Source organism: Triturus cristatus, chromosome 6 (genome assembly GCF_964204655.1).
Source record: "Triturus cristatus chromosome 6, aTriCri1.1, whole genome shotgun sequence".
In the NCBI taxonomy this organism is placed as follows: Eukaryota; Metazoa; Chordata; class Amphibia; order Caudata; family Salamandridae; genus Triturus; species Triturus cristatus.
The window spans coordinates 32894172-32914476 of NC_140589.1; the positions used below are offsets into that span (position 1 = coordinate 32894172).

Genomic DNA, 20305 nt, shown 5'->3' on the forward strand with positions numbered 1-20305 from the left:
GAAGAATAAGGATTCACCTGTTCTGCAATGCTTATAGGTCCCTTAGTAATGAACACCTTCCTTTCCGTAAGGGACCCTTGGCCCCACACAGCTCATTCAGGACCTTAAGACCAGGGTATGCTGCTTTCATATTAGATACACATAATTAGGATGAAGTTTTACTCAATGCTTTACACTGCATAAAAGCGTCCCCAATGCCATCAAGAATGACACAAGGTCTTCAAGAATGTAATTGTATAGCCCTCCTCTATGTGCAGTAACCTCAATTAGACTAAGCAATTTCCAAGCTACTTTAAAGGTTTGTAGAGAGTAGTGCTTTACAAAAGATATAAAACATATCAACAGTTGGTATAATTTTGAGATTTACTAAAAAAAGTGAAAGTTACAGCCAAGAAATGGTTGGATCATTTAAAATCTGTGATTCTAGGACATGTAGTCTTGTGCTATATCAGTGAATCTTTAGTGTCCTTTTAAGCCAGACTGCTGCAGAGCACCAGGAGTGTTGCTAGAATTTCTGCATCTGAACGACCTCTTTTGGATCCACCGTGAGGCTCATGGAGTCATCCCTGTTGACAAAAAATATATTTATTTATGAGAATCGAAAACCACAAAGAGTTATGATTGTTCAGCAATTACCTAATTGACATTTAACAGGTATTTCCCATTTTATAAATAAGTTTTTGATAACCCATTCAAATCCACTGCTAACAAACTGTGTCACACTGAGTGAGGTCACACATCTACTCATACTCAAGGCCAAAAGCAGGGAAAGGCTTGCTGCTATCTGGCCAAAACACAGTCCACTACTATCCTTGTTCACCTAGAGCAGCACAGCATCCAAGCACGTTCCTACTCCAGGAAGTAGTATATTCCATTTTAAGTATGTTAGTGTTTTCTGCTTCAGAGGATTGCACTTGATGGACATGTGACATAGACAAAGGTGCTGATCTGCATGCTCGGATAACAGACATCTTGGACACCCCAATAAAAATAATCTTGTAATTTCTTTAAACAATTTTCTCATAGTTTCTGCATTCTAAGGAGCTTACACCTTATTCATTTAGATACATAAAAATCCTGTGCTGCTTTCATAGGATATGTTCTTTAATGGAGATTTGCAAAGCTGCCATCTGAGCTTCTAAATAGACCTTCAAAAACACTGCAATTGACTCAGCATTTATAAATTATGCTAACAAGATGGTTGTCAGGTTTGAGACAGAATTTCTGGTGTTCGTTTAATTTCATTTCCCCCGTGCCCACTATTTGTCATGTTTCTGATGCGAGGGATGAATCCTGGAACGCAAGACCTAATGTTGCAAGCATAGTCTAATGGAGGCAAAAATAGTCATGCGTAAATGTTGTGGGCATGCATTAGCATGTAATCAGATTAGTGCATTTATATACAAAACAGAAAGTTAACTCAAACTGTGTGCTCAGACCTTGTACTGGGAAGGTAAATTTGGTGAAATTCCTGATTTACTCTCTAATGTCAGGTGAATTACAGAAAGAAAGGGAAAGGAGATACAGGAAAGATTGCAATGGGTTATACAAAGCCAACAGAGCACACCAAGAGAGGCTTGACATAGTATTAGTTATGTATTTACATGTTCTCTGTAGACTCCTGAAGATGTTCAACCTATAGATGTTCCTCCTGTAGATAGCAATACATACAGATTACACGAGGAAGCCTTACTGTGTTTTTTCAATATCCTTTACTGTCTCAGGTAGCCGCATGTTGAGAGTCTCATGAAGGCAATAAGTCACCAAGCCGCTGGCAATGGCCACCGAGCAGTAGATAACCTGTGGAAGAGGCTTCCATACTTCATCCAGGAGCAGGACCAGTGGAGCCACAGATGTGCCTATGCGGCCAATAAATGAGTTGAATCCAAAGCCATTGTGCCTGGAAGAACAGAGTTCAAGAAAAGCCTGAAGCCAAAGATATCCATGTCCAGACTGGGGCAATTTATTTCATACACAGCTATACCAATATTTACACATTAATGCACAGCACACATCATCAGCTAGCTTAACACTATTTGAGAGATGCATTCCAATAGCTATTGAGGACCTGATTTATTTACTGGTGGTGTGTATACTTTTTTTGCAATGGCAATGGAGTATGCTTACCACCAATAGGAAGGTCTGCCCGCCCAATTTAAATGTGGATGGACCTTCAGTTTGGCCACACCAGAGACTGTTCTGTCTCTGCTGTGGTCAAACATCCCTCTGGGGAATAAGTGCCATTGGAGAAATGGCAACATGCCTGCCCACCCCCTGTACTTATGGGAATCAGTTGATGCTGTCACACCTTGTGGTGCTCAATTGTAGGTGACTTGTCTTGTCACAATAAATCCTATTAATCAGCATTTGTTGTGGATGGATTCCTTCACTGGTGACGAGGATAGGATCATTCAGTATTTTTTGTTGATCCATTTCAGTGTACAAAATGCTATTACGTGAATCAAAATGCTATTACTCACAACTAAAACAACCCTAAAATATCACCCTCTCTAATATCCTCCCACCCAAATACTTAAAAAATACCAGGTCTCTGGCCCCTTACCTGCCCACTGCATATGGTCACAATCACTTAAATGGATTTATAAAAATGGTGTGCTACACCCACCCACACCACCAACCTCACTTTGATCCACTTCTGTTAAATATATGAAAATATTACCAGATGTCCTGCCTCCATTCCTCATTACTCTCTATGCCTTACCTCCCACTCCCAGCCCAAAGCTATGCTTCTGCTCTCCATCAAAGCTAAGAGCCAGTATCTCACTGATATCAGAGAGCCATGTTAGCACAGCATGGCATTCCTTAATGCTGTAGAATCAATGGGAAACAATCTTTTTATGTGTCCACTGTTACTGAAGGAATCCATCTACAACAATAAAGTCTGCCTTTAAAGCAACACCAACATAAGAATATAACACATCTTCCCCCGTAGAAATTAACTAATTACATAACTAATTTGTTCAGTCTATAATAAACTCTCTAAAATGTTCTTATGTAAATACATATAATACAAGAGTTATTCAAAATAACATATATTATCTACTGGCGGTCGCCAGTAGATAGTTATATTTAGGACCGAGTTCCCATAGGAAATCTGAAAATTCTATTTTGAATAACTTTGGCGCCGGTTGACTTATCTTCGTGAAATTTTCAAAACTAATGGGGCGCTCCGCTCAGCTCCTACCCTGAAAGTCTCGGGGTGATTCGTCAAGCCGGGGCTGAGAAAAAAGGGGGTCCCAAAACACGTTTTCCCCATGCATTTTCCCATAGGACCTTTAGTCGAAGGTACAGCCCGAACGGCTGAACAGAATTACTTCAAATTTGGCAAAGAGGTAGTCCTCAGGTCAGGCATGTGCCTTTTGCTTAAATGGTGTAAATCCGTTTAGTAGTTCCTGAGAAAATCAAAAGTAAAATCACATATATATCTGGGCGGAGCCAAACCACACATCTCATCGTGAGATCTGATTGGCTGTCAGCACTTCATCCAAGAAGTGTTGGCAGCCATCTTGGGACCAATATACACAATGGCACCTCATTAAAAAGCATTGCAGTTAATAGAAGGTTTTCAGACTTTAGTTACATTATAAATCATTTGTTGATGGTACCATACTCATTTTAGGAATTGTGGTATGTTCTAAGGTGATTTTACCATGTGAAAAAGCCTTCTGCTGTGATATCATGAATCATGAAATAGAGGTTTGGAAGGTGATCTATAAGCTAACTCAGAGCATATTTTCTGTAAATTCACATTATCTTTCTCAGTCATGGAGAATGAAGTCTGACATTCTCAGTAAAACATGTACAGCCAACAAGGGCAGAGACTGTCAGTTGATTCCTTTGTGTTCTACTGCAGCTTCCCAGAGTGTTCTAAAGAACAACTAGAGCGCTAACAGTCCTACTTATGACAAACGTATGGCACACCTGAAGCTATCTTGGTTGGAATAAAGTGGTAATTCTTAAAACATTTAATTTAAAAAGGAAAAAAATGAGGGGGTTCATTTTGCCATAGAAAGTATGATTAGTGCTGCAGAAAGAAAAATTAGGGCACATTTTGAGTGACTTCTCAAATCCTCTTCTATTTCATTAAAAAATTCTGACATGCAGACTGAAACATGCACTTTCAATACCAGCAGCAGACTTCCCTGGTGAGCAGTAGCTTTACTACAGTGATCAAATAAGCAACTAGAGTGCTAACCTTCTGAATTTATGGCAAATGTGTGACATATCTGAATACCTTCTTGATGGAATCAAAGTAAAAAACTGAAAGCATTTCCTACTGAGGAGACTGTAGTAAATGAGGAAATTAGGAAACTTCATAACAAATAAATCTCCCAAGATGGCCACCAGACACAAAAGAGACTAAATGCAGCACAAATATCACCCGGATGTAGCCCACATGTAGCCCAATGACAGAAGTGTGCAAAACACTTATTTTTTGTGTATTTGCAGTTTCATATAGTGCAGACTTGTCAGGTATTGGAATGCTTTACATGAGCATTGGTTACAACACACAAAATCAAATTAATTTTGGTTGTAGACATGGGGAGATTAAGTGATTTGACCACAATCACAGAATGTTGAGCTGAAGCAGAAACTCCAACCTGGTTCCCCAGTTGCAAAGTCTGCAGCTCTGGAAGTAACACCACATCCTCTCGCCAAGGTGCAACATTTAATCAAGTGGTCAACTGGATTGAAAAACATAAAGATTACAAATAATTTAAAAGTTCTTTGTCGCTATTTGAAAACTCAGAAAATATGTCCTCATTTTAGTTTTTTAGAGGACTAACCATAATTTTGATGCAAATAAGACCCTCTCATATATGTAATTTCTAAAGGAAATACTCTAGGTATTACAGTTTTGATTACATCAAGATGACGTCAGGCGTTCCATACTTTTGTAATAAATATAGAATGTTAGCAATCCAGTTGTTCATTGGGATACTGTTGAGAGGCAGAGGCCAGGGGCACGGACTCTGAAAATTGAAGGCAGGTAGGAGAGTGCAGAGGCAACAATTTGACCACACTGGGCAGGCAGGAAGGGCAGTGGCAGCACAACAGACTATGGAGGGCAGTGGAAAGGGGGGCAGGGGCAACAAACCAACAATACAGGACTGGCAAGAGAGGCTGTGGCAATATAATAGGCCATTGTGGGCAGAAGGAAGAGGCAGTGGTAGTACAACCATACATGCCAACAGACCCGTTTCAGCCAGGAAACGTCCAATGTTTTTAAGCTCAAATGGGCTTTATTTGATCTGTCTCCTGTCTACAATCTCCTCTTTTTCAATGTAACTCAAAGGGGAAAATCAATACCCCAGTTTTTTTTCAAAATCTCCCTCTTACCAAGTTCAAAATGTTCGCAAGTATGGTACATTGAATCATGGTAGGCAGGAGGAATTGGGGTAGGGACATGGACTCGGATAACAAAGGACAGGAGGGACATGGAGAGGTGCACCAAACTGACCCTACAGGGCAGGCATCAGGGTTTGCAGCAGCACAATACACCACACGGCGCATGCGGGACGGGAGTGCAACACAACAATCCATAGAAAGCGATAGGGAGGGGGCAGGACCATGCACATGGACAACAGAGAACAGATAGGAAAGAGGCAATGGTAGCTAGCTGACCATAATGGACAGACAGGAGAGAAAGCTGCAGCATAACAGACCATAAAGGGCAGGAGGGACGGATCAGGAGCATTACAATGGAACAGACCAGCCAGGAGGGAGGGAATAGGGGTCTGCACATGGAAACAGAGGGCTGGGGGAAAGGTGGCAGGGCAGGAGCAGCAAGATGACCATGGAGGTCAGGCAGGATGGGCACTAGAAACAAGACACACCATGGAGCGCAACAATGAGACTATGGTGGCATACACACAGACCATGGAGGGAAGGTGGGAGGGGGTCAGGGGCAGCTAGCTGACCACACAGGGAAGGTGGGAGGGGCCATGGCAGCACAGAAGACCATGCATGGCAAGCGGGAGGGTTAGTGGCAACACAATGGCTATGATGGGCAAGAAGGAGGGTGCAGAGGCATGCACAAAGGACCATGGAGGATAGAAGGGAGGGTCAGGGCCTGGGCACAGACAAGAGAGTTCAGGGGAAGGTGCCTCACAACAGACCGCACTGGGCAGGCAGGAGGAGCAGTTGCAGCACAACAGATCAGGGAGGGCAGAAGGGTGTGGCAGTAAAATGGACCATGGAGGACAGGAGGAAGGGGATAGGGGCATGGCACGTGGAGAGGCAGGGTGGAGGTGGCAGGGACAGGTTACAGTCATCTGACAATGCTAGGCAGGTGGGAGGGGAGTGGCAGCTCAACAGAACACTCAGAGTAGATAGGAGTGGCAGGTCCATGGAACATAGTGGGCAAAAAGGATGGAGCAGGGGCATGCACAAAGACATCGGAGGGCAGGGGGAAGGAGAATAGGGGTAGCAAGCTAAGCACAGAGGCTACGCAGGAGGTCAATGATGGACCATAGAATTGGGCAATGGAGGGCAGAAGGAGTGGACTGGTACATCATGCTAAGTGGAGGGCAGTGGCAGCACATCAGACCATGCATGGCAGGAGGGAGGAGGCTAGTCCATGGATTCAGACAACAGAGGATAGGGAGGAGGTGGATGGGGCAGCAAGCTAACTGTTCAGAGAAGGTGGGTATTAGGAACTTTGTTTTTAAAATGTGTGTCTGTGCGAACTACTTAAAATATGAACAAGTATGCAGCATAATCTCACTTTTATTCAGGAAGAAGAGGACGTTTGTGACTGTGACTCCGGGCTCACTTGGCAGAAACACCCCCTGACCCTCCACCCATTGCAAAATGTAATGCCCGTGAAAAGGGTAGGTGGACGCAGTGTTATATAGAACATAGTCCTGAGAGCACGATTGAAAATGAAAACTAGATGTAGTATATGGTATAAACTATGCACCAAAAAGTGTGATATAAGATGAACCGGGGCGTGAAATAAAATATGCACAGGGCAGTGTTGTGTAACATAACTAGTCTCTAAAGTTGTAATGTAAAATATGTGCTGGGGAGTGTAACGTTGCATATGCACTGTGACAAAGATATGGATCCCAGATTGTAATATGTATGGCATAGCGCTGTACATTATAACATACACATGGAGGAAGGCACATTAGATGGGGCAATATAACCCGTGCGAAGGCAAGTGTGGCATGACATATTCACGGGGTGGTGTTACAGTGCACATGGGCTAGAGAGTGTCATAGCATACGCACTAGCTGGTGGAATACAACACAGAGGTGTGAGGCAATCGGTGGGCACTGGTGGATGTAACACAGCATTGGGCTCAGCCAGGAGCACGCTGTGACTCTCAAGTGAGGTTCGTCTCCTTTCCAGAGAGTAAAATAAAAAGTATTACACATCCGGCGGTGGATGTGTTTTTTATTAACCGTGAGGGGGATTTCTTGCATAGTTTGGTCGAATTTTTGTCGAATCCCCTTTGAATGGCTTGGTGTGCGTGTATATTAAATGTGCCCGTCAATAGCTACCCATGTTTGTATAAATAAACGACAAGGGTGTCTACTTGGAGAGTACCCACCGGCGGGGGCTACGGGATTAGGCACGGTAGGGCGTCAGACACGTCAGAGCTTCACTAGCGGTGTAAATACATTCCAAGTGGATTCATTCTATGCATAGTCGCCTTTTAATGAATATCACGCAAATCGTCATGGTGATAGGTACATACGGCAGCATGTCCTAGGTGTTTCTATAAATATATATATTTTTAAAATAATAAAATACAAAGGCCGGCCCCGGGGGATGGGGTCCCCGGAGCCATAAGTGGCCTGAGGAGGGGGCAACGCAACCCCCTCCTAAAGAATTTAAATAAAAAAAAGGCCATGACCCAGGAGTTGGGGTCCCCGGGGCCGATTAAGGCCTTGGGAGGGCCAAATTAATTTTTTTCAACAAAAAAAATTAGGGTGCAGGCCCTGGGGGATGGGGTCCCCAGGGCCAGTAAATTAGAAAAAGAAGGGGGGCCACACAGCCCTCCTTCTTAAAAAAATTAAATAAATAAAAGACCGGCATCGCGCTGGAGGCCACGCCACCTTCTTGTAGCACTCTGCAAACGCGCCCCCTGGCCAGTTGTAAGTTGGGGAATTAATTCCCCTTCAATACTGAGGGTCCCTGAGGGCCAACTAGCCCAACAGGTATCTCCAGTATGCGCCAGGGAGCTGCGTTGCAGACAGGTGTTCTGAGGCCACGCCCCTTTTTACACCTCTATGCAGCGCAGCTCTGTGGCGCTTACTGGAGGTACCTAGTGGGCTAGTTTGACCCTAGGGACCCTTAGGATTCAAGGGGACTTAATCTCTCAACTTAGAATGGCCAAAGGGCGCGTTTCCACAGTGGTGAAGGGAGGGGACGGGGCCTGAGGTGACGTGTGCAAACACGCCCTGTGGCGCGTTTTAAGTTGGGGAAATAATTCCCTTTCAATCCTGAGGGACCCTGGGAGCCAACTAGCACACCAGGTGCTTGCAGTAAGTGCCACTGCTCTGCGTTGCAGAGAGGTGGTGCAGGCCGTGCCCCTTTTTACACCTCTCTGCAATGGCGCTTACTGGACGTAGCTAGTGGGCTATTTTGCCCCTAGGGATCCTCAGGATTCAAGGGGACTTAATCTCCCAACTTAAACAACGGCCACAGGGCATGTTTACACAGTGGGGAAGGAAGGGGACGGGGCCTGAGGTGACGTGTGCAAACACGCCCTATGGCACGTTTTAAGTTGGGGAAATAATTCCCCTTCAATCCTGAGGGCCCCGGGGGGCTAACTAGCCCACCAGGTGCTTCCAGTAAGCTCCACTGAGCTGCTTTGCAGAGAGGTGGTCCAGGCCGTGCCACTTTTTACACCTCTCTGCAACGCAGCTCTGTGGCGCATACTGGAGGTACCTAGTGGGCTAGTTGGACCCTAGGGACCCTCAGGATTCAAATGAACTTAATCTCCCAACTAAAAACGGCCACAGGGCGTGTTTACACAGTGGTGAAGGGAGGGGACGGGGCCTGAGTTAACGTGTGCAAACAAGCCCTGTGGCGCGTTTTAAGTTGGGGAAATAATTCCCCTTCAATCCTGAGGGACCCTGGGGGCCAACTAGCCCACCAGGTGCTTCCAGTAAGCACCACTCCGCTGCGTTGCAGAGAGGTGGTCTAGGCCGTGCCCCTTTTTACATCTCTCTGCAATGCAGCTCTGTGGCGCTTAATGGAGGTCCCTAGTGGTCTAGTTGGACCCTAGGGACCCTCAGGATTCAAGGGGACTTAATCTCCCAACTTAAAACGGCCACAGGGCGTGTTTACACAGTGGGGAAGTGAGGGGACGTGTGCAAACACGCCCTGTGGCGCGTTTTAAGAGGTAGTTTTAATCCCCTGCCCTATTATATACTAGGGGCTTACAGAGGAGGTCATGCTAATCACAGGGGGACCCCAACGCATAGTGTTCCCCAGTGTATGTAGGTGTTTTCACTGTATTCTGAGTGTCTTTTAACATAGCACTGGCTCTAGGACTGGTTAGTCAGACTCAGTTACCACCAGTATTTGTCTGAAAAAGTTGAGGGTACAGGATGATTTTGCAACAAGGCTTCTTTCTGCTCTTCTGTTTGTTCTTTCTGCACCTTATCCTTCTTCCTGCACTTTTCTTTGTCTTTGAGGACTTCTGTTGCTTCTTTCTGCAGTTCTTTTTTTTCTTTCTGTGCGTTTTTTCTTCTTTCTTCACATGTCCTATCTCTGTAGGCATAGTTAGAAATTAGCATTTAAAAAACCTTTGAAATTCACTGAAAAAACCATAGGTTTCAGGCACGTTATAGTTAGGAATTAGCATTTAAAAAACCTTAGAAATTCACTGAAAAAAAAAAAAGGTTTCAGGGGCATTATAGTTAGCTGGACTTTTCACTCATACAAAACCATTGAAATTCCCCCGTTATAGTTAGTTCAGCTAACTATAACTTGCGCGCCCGCAATGCACTGCTGATGACGTCACATATTACATCACTCATGACATGGTCAGTGACATCACTCATGACATCACTGATGACATCTCAAATGACATCACTAATGACATCACTGATGACATCATCCTTGTGATAGAGTGGCAGACCTCCTCTTCCCCTAATATAACCTTTGATACACACATTCAAAAATAGAAACTACAATGTTCAAAACAATGGACATACCAATACCAGTTACAACAACCTATTCAGTAATTCTAAGATCCACATACACATCCACTCATTCACCAACAGTCCTATACAGTCACTCATACATGTACTCACTCATCATATGTACTCACACACCTATACATCCTGTTACACAACGCCACTCATCCATAGAGTTACTCACACACATAGTCACTCATGCCAATAAAGAATCAAACATACATTTACTTGAATATACAGTAATACACACACCACCACACTTACTTCTACAGAAACTTACACATACTTAGTCTTTTAAACAATCACTTATAGAAACACATACTTATTCATACAGGAACTCTTTCAATCTCTCACTCTCACATATACTCACTTATATACTCACTTATATACACCAATAGTCACATATACTAGTTTAAAACATATGTGGTTACTCATAAAGACACTATTGAGACAGTCTATCACTCACTAACACACCCATGCACACACTCATCCACCCATACAGTCCTGCACACATGCTGTCTTCAACACATACAAACAGTGAGTCACTCATTCATGCACCTACGCACTACGTAATACCCCCCACCGAACCATACAGACACTCAGACACTCATACTGATACTCAAAAAACCAATTAATAACCTATATAGACACTCATGTAGCTACTCACCAACCCATGCAGCCACTTATACACAAAGTGAGAGACTGATACAGATATTTACACATTTAAACATTACTCACTAAGCCATGTATTCACTAAGATACACTTAATCAGTCAGTTATACAATCAATTTTTCAAAAACAAATCATCCCTTTAGACACTTATATACCCATTTATTCTTCCATCGACCTTGAGATATACATATATAAAACATATGTAATTTTCATAAAAACACACATTCACTGGATGATGTCATCAGTGATGTCATTTGAGATGTCATCAGTGATGTCATGAGTGATGTCACTGACCATGTCATGAGTGATGTAATATGTGACTTCATCAGCAGTGCATTGCGGGCGCGCGAATTATAGTTAGCTGAACTAACTATAACGGGGGAATTTCAATGGTTTTGTACGAGTGAAAAGTCCAGCTAACTATAATGCCCCTGAAACCTATGGTTTTTTCAGTGAATTTCTAAGGTTTTTTAAATGCTAATTCCTAACTATAACGTGCCTGAAACCTATGGTTTTTTCAGTGAATTTAGATAATGACAATTTTTTTTAAATAACACATTTACAGCTAATGATAATATAACATAATGCAGATTATGACTACCTTATATAGTCAGCGAGCCATGTTGAAATTACTATTTTTCTTTCTGCATAAAGCCTGATGGTTTTCTCACCAGAAGAAGAATCTGTACTATCTTCATTTTTTCCAAATTCTTGCTTTTTTTTAATACTTAACACTCTCAGTTTTTACAGATTTTTACACACAAATACGGACAGAAAACAATTCGTCTGGTGTCTACATTTTTTTTTAAAAACTTAATAAAATTCAAACAATGTAGGCCCTTATGCTTGACTTTCCATGCTGTCTTTCATTAGTTCCAAGTCAATAGCTAAGCAGATAGACAGAATAGGGAGTTAAAAAAAACAGAATCAGATTTCCTTACATAATGGCGTATGTCAACATATATTTGTAGTAGAATGCTAATATATATTTTTGTAAACTTTTTTTTCATTTTGTAATAAGAAAAACAATAGAACAAAAACAACAAATAGTTCTGTAACCCTCATCTTATACTGTGCATTTGTACGGCTTCAACTTCTCATCCTACACTCTGAGACATTTCGATACATCTACCAATTACATTGCGAGTGATGTGGTCCATCCTAACTTATTGCAATTGAGCACTGCCAGTCCCCTATCCCCCACACTTGGCTTCCACATTATCTTCAAGTAACTACCTGTAGAACTTTTTTTGCACGTAAAGTACAATTCCCTTTCAGATTGGAACCCCCAGCACCCAACAGTCTAGCCGATACCTGTACTATTTTGGCTATCTGCAGTGATTTCAGCGGAGGCTCTGCGTGCTAGGTATGATTGGTATGGCTCCCAAATGTTTTTTTGGTCTACACCGCGTAGGGTATGAGAGCGTTGTAATTATCAGAGTGAGTATTACAATGTGATAGGTCAGTGCAATATTCTGTGAGTGTAGGCACAGGTCCTCTCTTCTTTTATCTCATGGCTAACCTTCTTTTTGCTATCAGTATTCCTAATGCAATCAGCTTCCTGACGCTTTTGGGTATCGCTTTGCCATAACCCAGCACCACTACCAGTGGTGTCTGGGGCATATGTGTTTCTGACATGTCCTGTAATGCCCCCATAATTTCTGACCAATATTTTTGTATTGCTGGACAAGAGCATGCTAAATGGGTAAAATCCGCCCCCGCTGTGCCGCATCGGTCACACCTATCAACCTTTCTCAGCCCGTACCTGTATAGCCTGGCAGGTGCATAATATACTCCTTGCCGAAATTTGTAATGAATGAGGCGATGTCTGCCATTCTGTGATATGGATTTAGAATTAGCGCAGCAGTACCACCACTGTTCCTCAGTTATGTGTATTCCTACTTCGATGCATCAGTCCTGCAGGGCTTTAGCCTGTAAGGGGCTATTGTCCATTCTTGCAAGTGAGTACAACGCTAATATTGACCTATTTAGGGAGCGTGTATGTAACAGGTATGCTAGTGTTGCATATTCTGGAGGCTCCAGTATATTGTCTCCCAACGATTCATGTAGCGCCTGCCTTGCCCAATAAAAGTGATATCTCTCAAGCTGGGTGACTGTTGGTGTAGTGTCCTGCAGATGGTCCCATGTCTTAACCACCCCCTCCCTGAAGAAGTCACCCATTGTGTTTATTTTCAACTTATGCATTGCATGAATAAATGCATTATCTCTGCAATTCTTCAGCCATTCACACCATTCTATGGGCATTTTCGGGGAATATAGCAGGTCAACTTTTTTCAGCTTTGCGGCTCCATGAAATTGGATTCGCGTGGCGCCTACTGGGTCTATGACAAGGTATCTTCTGTGTGCCTTCTGCATCATGTGCTGCGGAAGTGACAATGGGCTCACCTCCTCCCTTTTTATATATATATATGTGGTATGAAGGAATGAAGGCCGTCGCCGACTGGATGAGAAACAGCCGACTGAAGCTGAACTCGGACAGGACGGAAGTCCTCATCCACGGTTCCACTTCCTTGGCCTGGGACGACTCTTGGTGGCCGACTGCACTAGGAGCACCCCCTACACCCACCGACCACGCACGCAACCTAGGGGTCATCCTCAACTCCACCCTCTCCATGACGAAGCAGGTCAATGTCGTCTCCTCCGCCTGCTTCAACACCCTCCGCATGCTTCACAGGATCTTCAAGTGGATCCCCACCAAAACTAGAAGGACGGTAACCCAGGCCCTCGTCAGCAGTAGACTGGACTACGGCAACGCACTCTATGCAGGAGCCCCTGCCAAACTCCTGAAACAGCTCCAACGCATCCAGAACACCTCTGCACGCCTGATCCTCGACATCCCCAGCCGCAGCCACATCACACCCCACCTGAGAGACCTGCACTGGCTCCCCATCAACAAGAGGATAACCTTCAAGCTCCTCACCCACGCACACAAAGCACTCCACGACACCGGACCAGCATACCTCGACAGCCGACTCAGCCTCTACTCCCCCACCAGACCGCACCCTCGCCACTGTCCCCCACATCCAAAGAGCGACCACCGGCGGCAGATCATTCACCCACCTCGCCGCCAAGATGTGGAACACCCTCCCCATCCGCCTACGGCAGACCGAAGACCTCCTAACCTTCAGGAGACTCCTCAAGACCTGGCTCTTCGAACAGTAGTAGCGTTCCTCCCCCCCTGCACCTTGAGACCCTCACGAGTATGTAGTGCGCTTTACAAATGCTATGATTGATTGATTGATTGAGTGCATCGTATGATACGTGCAACCAGTGCAAAGCATGCCTTTGTTGCGCAGCGCAATAGTACATTTCGAAATCCGGTGCGTTGAGCCCCCCAGTAGCGTATGATTTAGTCAATGTTTCCCACTGTACACTGGGTTGCTTTCCAGCCCAGGCCAACCGGACCACGAACGTTTTTGGCAAAGAGATTGGAATATTTACAAAATAAAACAGTAGCCTCAGGAGAACTATCATTATCACGACCACTATGCATCCTAGCAATGACAGCGGGAGTCTAATCCACCTCTCGATCCCTTTTGTAAGTTTCTATATGGTTTGTCGCAATTTCCGCGAATCACCACTTCAGGGTCTGTGTGTATCTGCACACCCAGATATTGTATGGAATCTGTAGTCCATGCAATTGGATAGTCCGATTGGTGTGGATTGGTGTCTGTAGCTAATGGGTATACCAGAAACTTAGTCCAGTTGATTCTTGAACCTGAGTGTTGCTCGAACCTTTTCACCTCCTTTAGCACTGGTGTCAACTTCCATTCAGGGTCCCACACATATAGCAACGTGTTATCTGTGTACACAGATATTATTAGCGTATATAGAGGAAACCATAGTCCACGGTGACTGTAATACTCCCTGAGTGTGCGGGTTAGAGGTTCCGCTGTTAGAGCATACAACAGGGGAGAGAGGGGGCATCCCTGCCTTGTGCCTCTGTTAATGTTTATGGGTCGTGAAAACAGTCCATTCACGTGTATCCTTGCTGTAGGCTCTGTGTAAAGCACCTGGACCAACAAATTCTTGCTTTACTGTGCTGCAAGAAACCAGACTCCTAATGCTCTACTTCTCACTGCCCTCAAGAATGAAAGTGTTGTCAAGAACTTTCTCAACTTTCTTAACATCCAAAAATTTAGAGTCTACCTTCCTTACGATGGTCCCCAATTTCACCCGCACATATTGTATCTGCACAAACCATTGAGAATTTACCTTCAATTTACTTTTATGTATGTAGCAATACTCATACTGCTTTTTTCTCACTCTTCTTGCTACCTCTTCTTCATCGTATCCCTTGTCCATCCCACCTCTCATCCATACAGGGAAAAGCAATTGTTGCAGGTTTCCTCCCTCTAAGGCGCATATCAGGAGATTCTTCTGTGGACCTATAATTCCACAAATGCTCCTAAATCCACATCCGTTCTTAGAGGCCAGCTACAAACACTCTCCTACACTATTAAATCTCTCAACTAAACCGTTTTCCCTGGGATGGTAGAAGGCAGTTCTATGATTACATATGTTGTGAGATTTCAGAATTTCAGCCATCTTATCCAAAACAAATTGTGGACCATTGTCCGTGACAATGTCCTGTGGGATGTCCTCTATTGCAAACACCTCCCTACAAAATCCAATCCCTACATCAGACTTTACTTCATTGATAATCCAGACCTCTGGCCACTTTGAAAAATAGTCTTCCATGACTATGGCATACATCAAATTTTCTCTATGCACCATCGGGAGCTTATATAGGCACAACTGGTGACTTTTTGACCACAAAGGATTTATCACTATTCATGCACACATCACAGTCTCTCACTTGCCTTTCTATGTCCCTGTCCATTCCAGGCCAACAGAAATCCATACACACCTTGAGCTTCATTGCAGTCATGGCCCCATCACCTTCATGCAACAGAGTAATCAGTTTTACTCGAATAGAATCAGGAACCACTAATTTCTCACTTCTGTACAAGATGTAACTCACCACTGACAATTCTGTCCAAACAGGTTTATATTTCCCAAGCAGTTCATCATCCTTCCACTCCTTTCTCCAAACACTGGATACATTGCTCTTTCCTTTTTCCAATTCTACATCAGCATCAATAGCATACTTCCATTTACCTTCAGTGATAGCTCCCTCCAAAAGGAAATCCACCGTTGCAACAATCCAATCAGCCGCCTCATGTTGCTCGATTCCTTCATCAATAAATGGATCAATTGGTAACCGTGATAATCAACCAATCATTCAAAGATAGGCAATCTGCCTTAACATTTCTTGAACCAGGGACATATCTTATTTTGAAGGTAAACTCTTGATGCCTAAATAGCCACTTTGCTATCTGAGGAGCAGCCCTCCCTCCTTCTTTTGTTGTAAAAACATTCACAAGAGGATTTGTGGCCTGTTCTTATTTCAAATTCAGTTCCTCATAATATCTCCTATAATGTTCAACCCCCCTGCCAACAAGCTAATGTCTCCTTTTCTATCTCGGAGTAGCATTCATCAACTCCCCTAAAGTTCTTGTGGCAAATGCATTGACCCTTTCTTTTCCTTGATGTCATTGTTAGAGTACTGCTCATAGTCCATATGCACTGGCATCTTTTATACCCAGGATTATACAACTTCAATATAGGAGCTTTGACTATACATTCTATGATAGTACAGAATGGTTTTTCACATTCATTAAACCATACACTTTTCTCCCCTTTCTTTAGAAACAACTTCAGTGCTCCTAATATATCGGCAAAATGATTAACAAGCTTTGCATAGTAATCAGTCAGTTCAAGAAAAATTTGAGTTGGTCTTTGTTCTTTGGACTGGGAGCAAGATGAATGGGTTCCAAAATTTCAGTTTGGGTTTGATGCCCTCTGCCCAATCACATGGACCAAGTACTCAACATCTGGAACTGCAAACTTGCATTTGTAAATCCCTAGAATCAGCCCTGACACCTGCAATTTCCTCAAAACCTGCTCTAATACACCATCACGATCTTGCTTGTTCTTCCCATAAATTAAAATGTAATCTTGAAACACGGTGACACAATCTATTTCTTCCTTCTGCATGACCAGTTGAAAGACTGCGGAGGCAGAGGCCAAACCAAATGGCATCCTTGAATATCTAAAAGCCCCTTGTGGTGTTACGAAAGAAGTCAGATGTCTTCTATCAGGATGCAAAACAATGTGGTGATAAGCTTTTGAAACATCTAGTGCTGCAAAACACCCACCCTCCTCCAAAGTGCTCAGCATGTAGTTTATATTTGGTAACGGGTGGCGATCCACCCATATACTGTCATTGAGTCTGCGAATATCAACACACATGCGGACCTTACCATTGGCCTTTTTGCTAATATGATAGGATTCAGCCATTCTGATGCCTCTATTGGCTCAATAATCCCTTCAGAGCACAATGTATCTAGTGATGTTGTTAGCGCTTCCTTCACGGCCAAGAGAACTCCCCTCACTTTATGGACTTTAGGAATTGAACCCTTCTTAATACCGATCCGATATGAAAAACCCTTTATTTTGCCTAGCCTGTCCTTAAACACCTCTGGGAATGCACTCTTCCATTTGTCTGTCTCATTTATTAGGCGTTATTCAAAACTTCTTTTGCTTTATCCATCCTAACAGCATTTTACCTTTTTCTACCACATGCACTTTACTCATAATAGACTTATTTTTGAAGTTTAATTGAGACTCAAAGTAACCCAACAGGGGTAACCTTGTATCACAAGAACCTACAGGAGTTGCATGGGTATTTTCCAATTTCAAATCAGGTAATTTACGTTATCTACCCTTCTCGATTATAGTGAATTGTGAGCAGACATTTACCCACATATCCACACTTACTCCAGCAATCAATACTTTGCATTTGGGTGGATTATAAGCATACCTTCTGTTGATTTCAGGATACAAAATGCTATTACATGAATCACAACAAAAACGTTGTCATTCTCGGATGAGTCCTCCCCAATCATTCGAATTGAAGTTTAGTCTCTTCTATCTCCTGTTCCATGCTCATCGATGTTAGCTTTGCATACTCTAGAGAAATTTCCAGATTTTTTACATCAATAACACCTGGGATTTGAAGCTGGACAAGTTTCTTATGTAGCCACATGCTTAAAACTACCACACTTAAAACAATAAGGGAATGATTATGACTTTGGCAGTGCTATGCCGGCTCTCTGCCGTCACAGCACTGCCAAAGCCATGCAAGGACCACCCGCCTTATTAGGAGTTGAACTCAAGTAAGGCAGCCAGTCCTTTGCCTTTCCCATGTTGGTGCCTGGAAAACAGGCACTGTGTGGGATCTGCAAACAAAGTTCCAGCACGGCATGGCTGTTGACGTCCCTACCGTGCTGGAACTTTTGGGGGAATACAGACAGGGGGAACATGTTGTGCCCCCTGAATGTATCCCCATGGTTGGGGGGAATGGGGCCCTGTACGGCCACCTTTGTCCCTGCACCGCCAGCCTTTTCCCGGTGGGGCTCCCGCTCTGAAATAACTGGTGGTGCAGGAACTCATAATATGGTCAGCGGGGGAACATCGTTTACAACGCGGGGATTACATCGCGATGCCATTACATCGCGGTTTTTACAACGCAAGTCGTTACAACGACTTGCGCTAGATGGCGCTCTAGGACAAGGAATAGTATAATTTACTATCCAACACCTTCCCTACTGTACGTAGACTGGAGTTGGAATAGTAAATTATACTACTCCTAAGTCCTATTCCTTGTCCTAGAGCGCCATCTAGCGCAAGTCGTTGTAACGACTTGCGTTGTTAAAACCGCGATGTAGTGTACCGCGATGTAAATGTATGCGTTGTAACGTCATACATCCGGTCAGCGGGACTGTCGCAGTCCGGTTGAGCATTTTACATTGTGGCGCAGCTCTGCGACTGCCAGGGAATGACTGTTACCTGGTGCAGCTGGTGGTCTACCACCGGTAAGACTTTGAAAGTCATACTTCTGTGAACGGTGGACCGCCACTGCTGTGCCACTGTGAGTGCTGCAGCTGGAAGACCTCCGCACTTGTAATATGTTTTGCTCATTCTTGTGTAGCCAACAGTAGACTTAGATTTGCACAAATCTTGTTTCTTTTATACAACATTCACCTTTTGAAATCCTGCTTCAAAGCAATTGACTTGGGACTCTTTACTTTCTGATTTCAATATAAATTTACTCTGTGATTTTAATGATTTGGGAGTACTCAACCGAGAATGATGAAGTTTTCTTGGCATATCACAGGACATCAATTTTCTCTTTTAATTTGGATGGGGTTTTCAGGGACCGCAGAGAGAGGGACTGGGTAATAAGACTAAAGCCTTAAATGAACAAAAAGATATTGAATTTTTTTAACTGACTGGATTGCTAAATCGGGCCGCGAAGAAATTAAAAACTGGCAATCAGCATGAACGAATGCCTCAAACGATGTTGCAATTTGCGACTGCCTTCCTATACGAATCACAATTTGGAAATTGGGAAGTTAGGGAATCACAAATTGTGATTACCTATTAGCAAATCAGAACCACATTTACTAAGAATTACCAATTTGTGACTGGGCTGAAAAAGCCCCAAAATGCATTTGGCTCTCTAACAATGACAGCATTATACATCTTGGCAAGGAGGATGAGAATTCTGGCAGTGAAAGACAAGAGGAGGCAAAGACATTAGAGGATATTCAGGATGAGGGTCACCCTATTTGGCGTGACAGAAGAGGAGACCATAGACAGGTATAGACTGAGTAGTCAGGTCATACTTGACCTGATTGCTGATTTACAACTACAGCTACAGGCACCAACACTGCAGAATAATGCTATACTTTCCCATGTGCAGATATTGGTTGCCTGCGCCTCCTAGTGTCATGGAGCTACCAGTCAGTGATAGCGGTGGCGGGGGGGGGGAGGGGGGGGGGGGTCACAAAGCACTCATTTTTTAGGTTTCTCCACAAGTTCCTTGACGTAATGGTAGGAAAGTTAATTGACCGTGTAAAGGTGTCAATGCACCCTATGTATTGTCTTTGGTGGGCTCAATTGATATCCGCCATCACTCCTGCCCCTTCACAACTGACTTGGTCAGGCGCTGCAGCTCTCTGATGACCCCACCTATTTTTTAATCTGCAGGCACTGTGTACGCATGATGGATCGCTCCAGGCCCCATAGATGGTAGGTGTTCCTGCAACTCCTGCCATGATGTCTGTGTGGCTGGCCACAAGCCTGGTCACTGTTGTGCCGGGGTCTACCACTGTGGATTATGCACCCTCACTATCTATAAAGGGGCGCAGTGGAGTTGTGGCGGCATCCTGCGGGTTGGTGTTGAAGTGCAGGGTGCCGGTGATATTGGTGTAGTTGGGTCTGGCTATATGACAGTCTCTGCATCCCCTTCAGTTGTCCCAGGTGCAGTCTCATCCGGGCTGAGATCTGTGGTGGATATTTGTACA

The 20305-nt window shown here is 43.8% G+C and overlaps 1 protein-coding gene across 1 annotated transcript in view; it reads right to left on the reverse strand.

Annotated features, from left to right (window-relative positions):
• Nucleotides 1–432: 432 nt before the first annotated feature.
• The window catches only part of LOC146813696 (solute carrier family 22 member 7-like), a 259319-nt gene continuing 239446 nt past the window's right edge, over nucleotides 433–20305 (reverse strand). Inside the window, exons 9-10 of the mRNA XM_085610184.1 lie at nucleotides 1694–1900; nucleotides 433–566 (exon numbers count right to left, since the gene is read on the reverse strand). Of these exons, the coding sequence (XP_085466310.1) occupies nucleotides 506–566; nucleotides 1694–1900 (268 nt within the window). The 3' untranslated portion in view covers nucleotides 433–505. The remainder of the gene's footprint in view (nucleotides 567–1693; nucleotides 1901–20305) is intronic.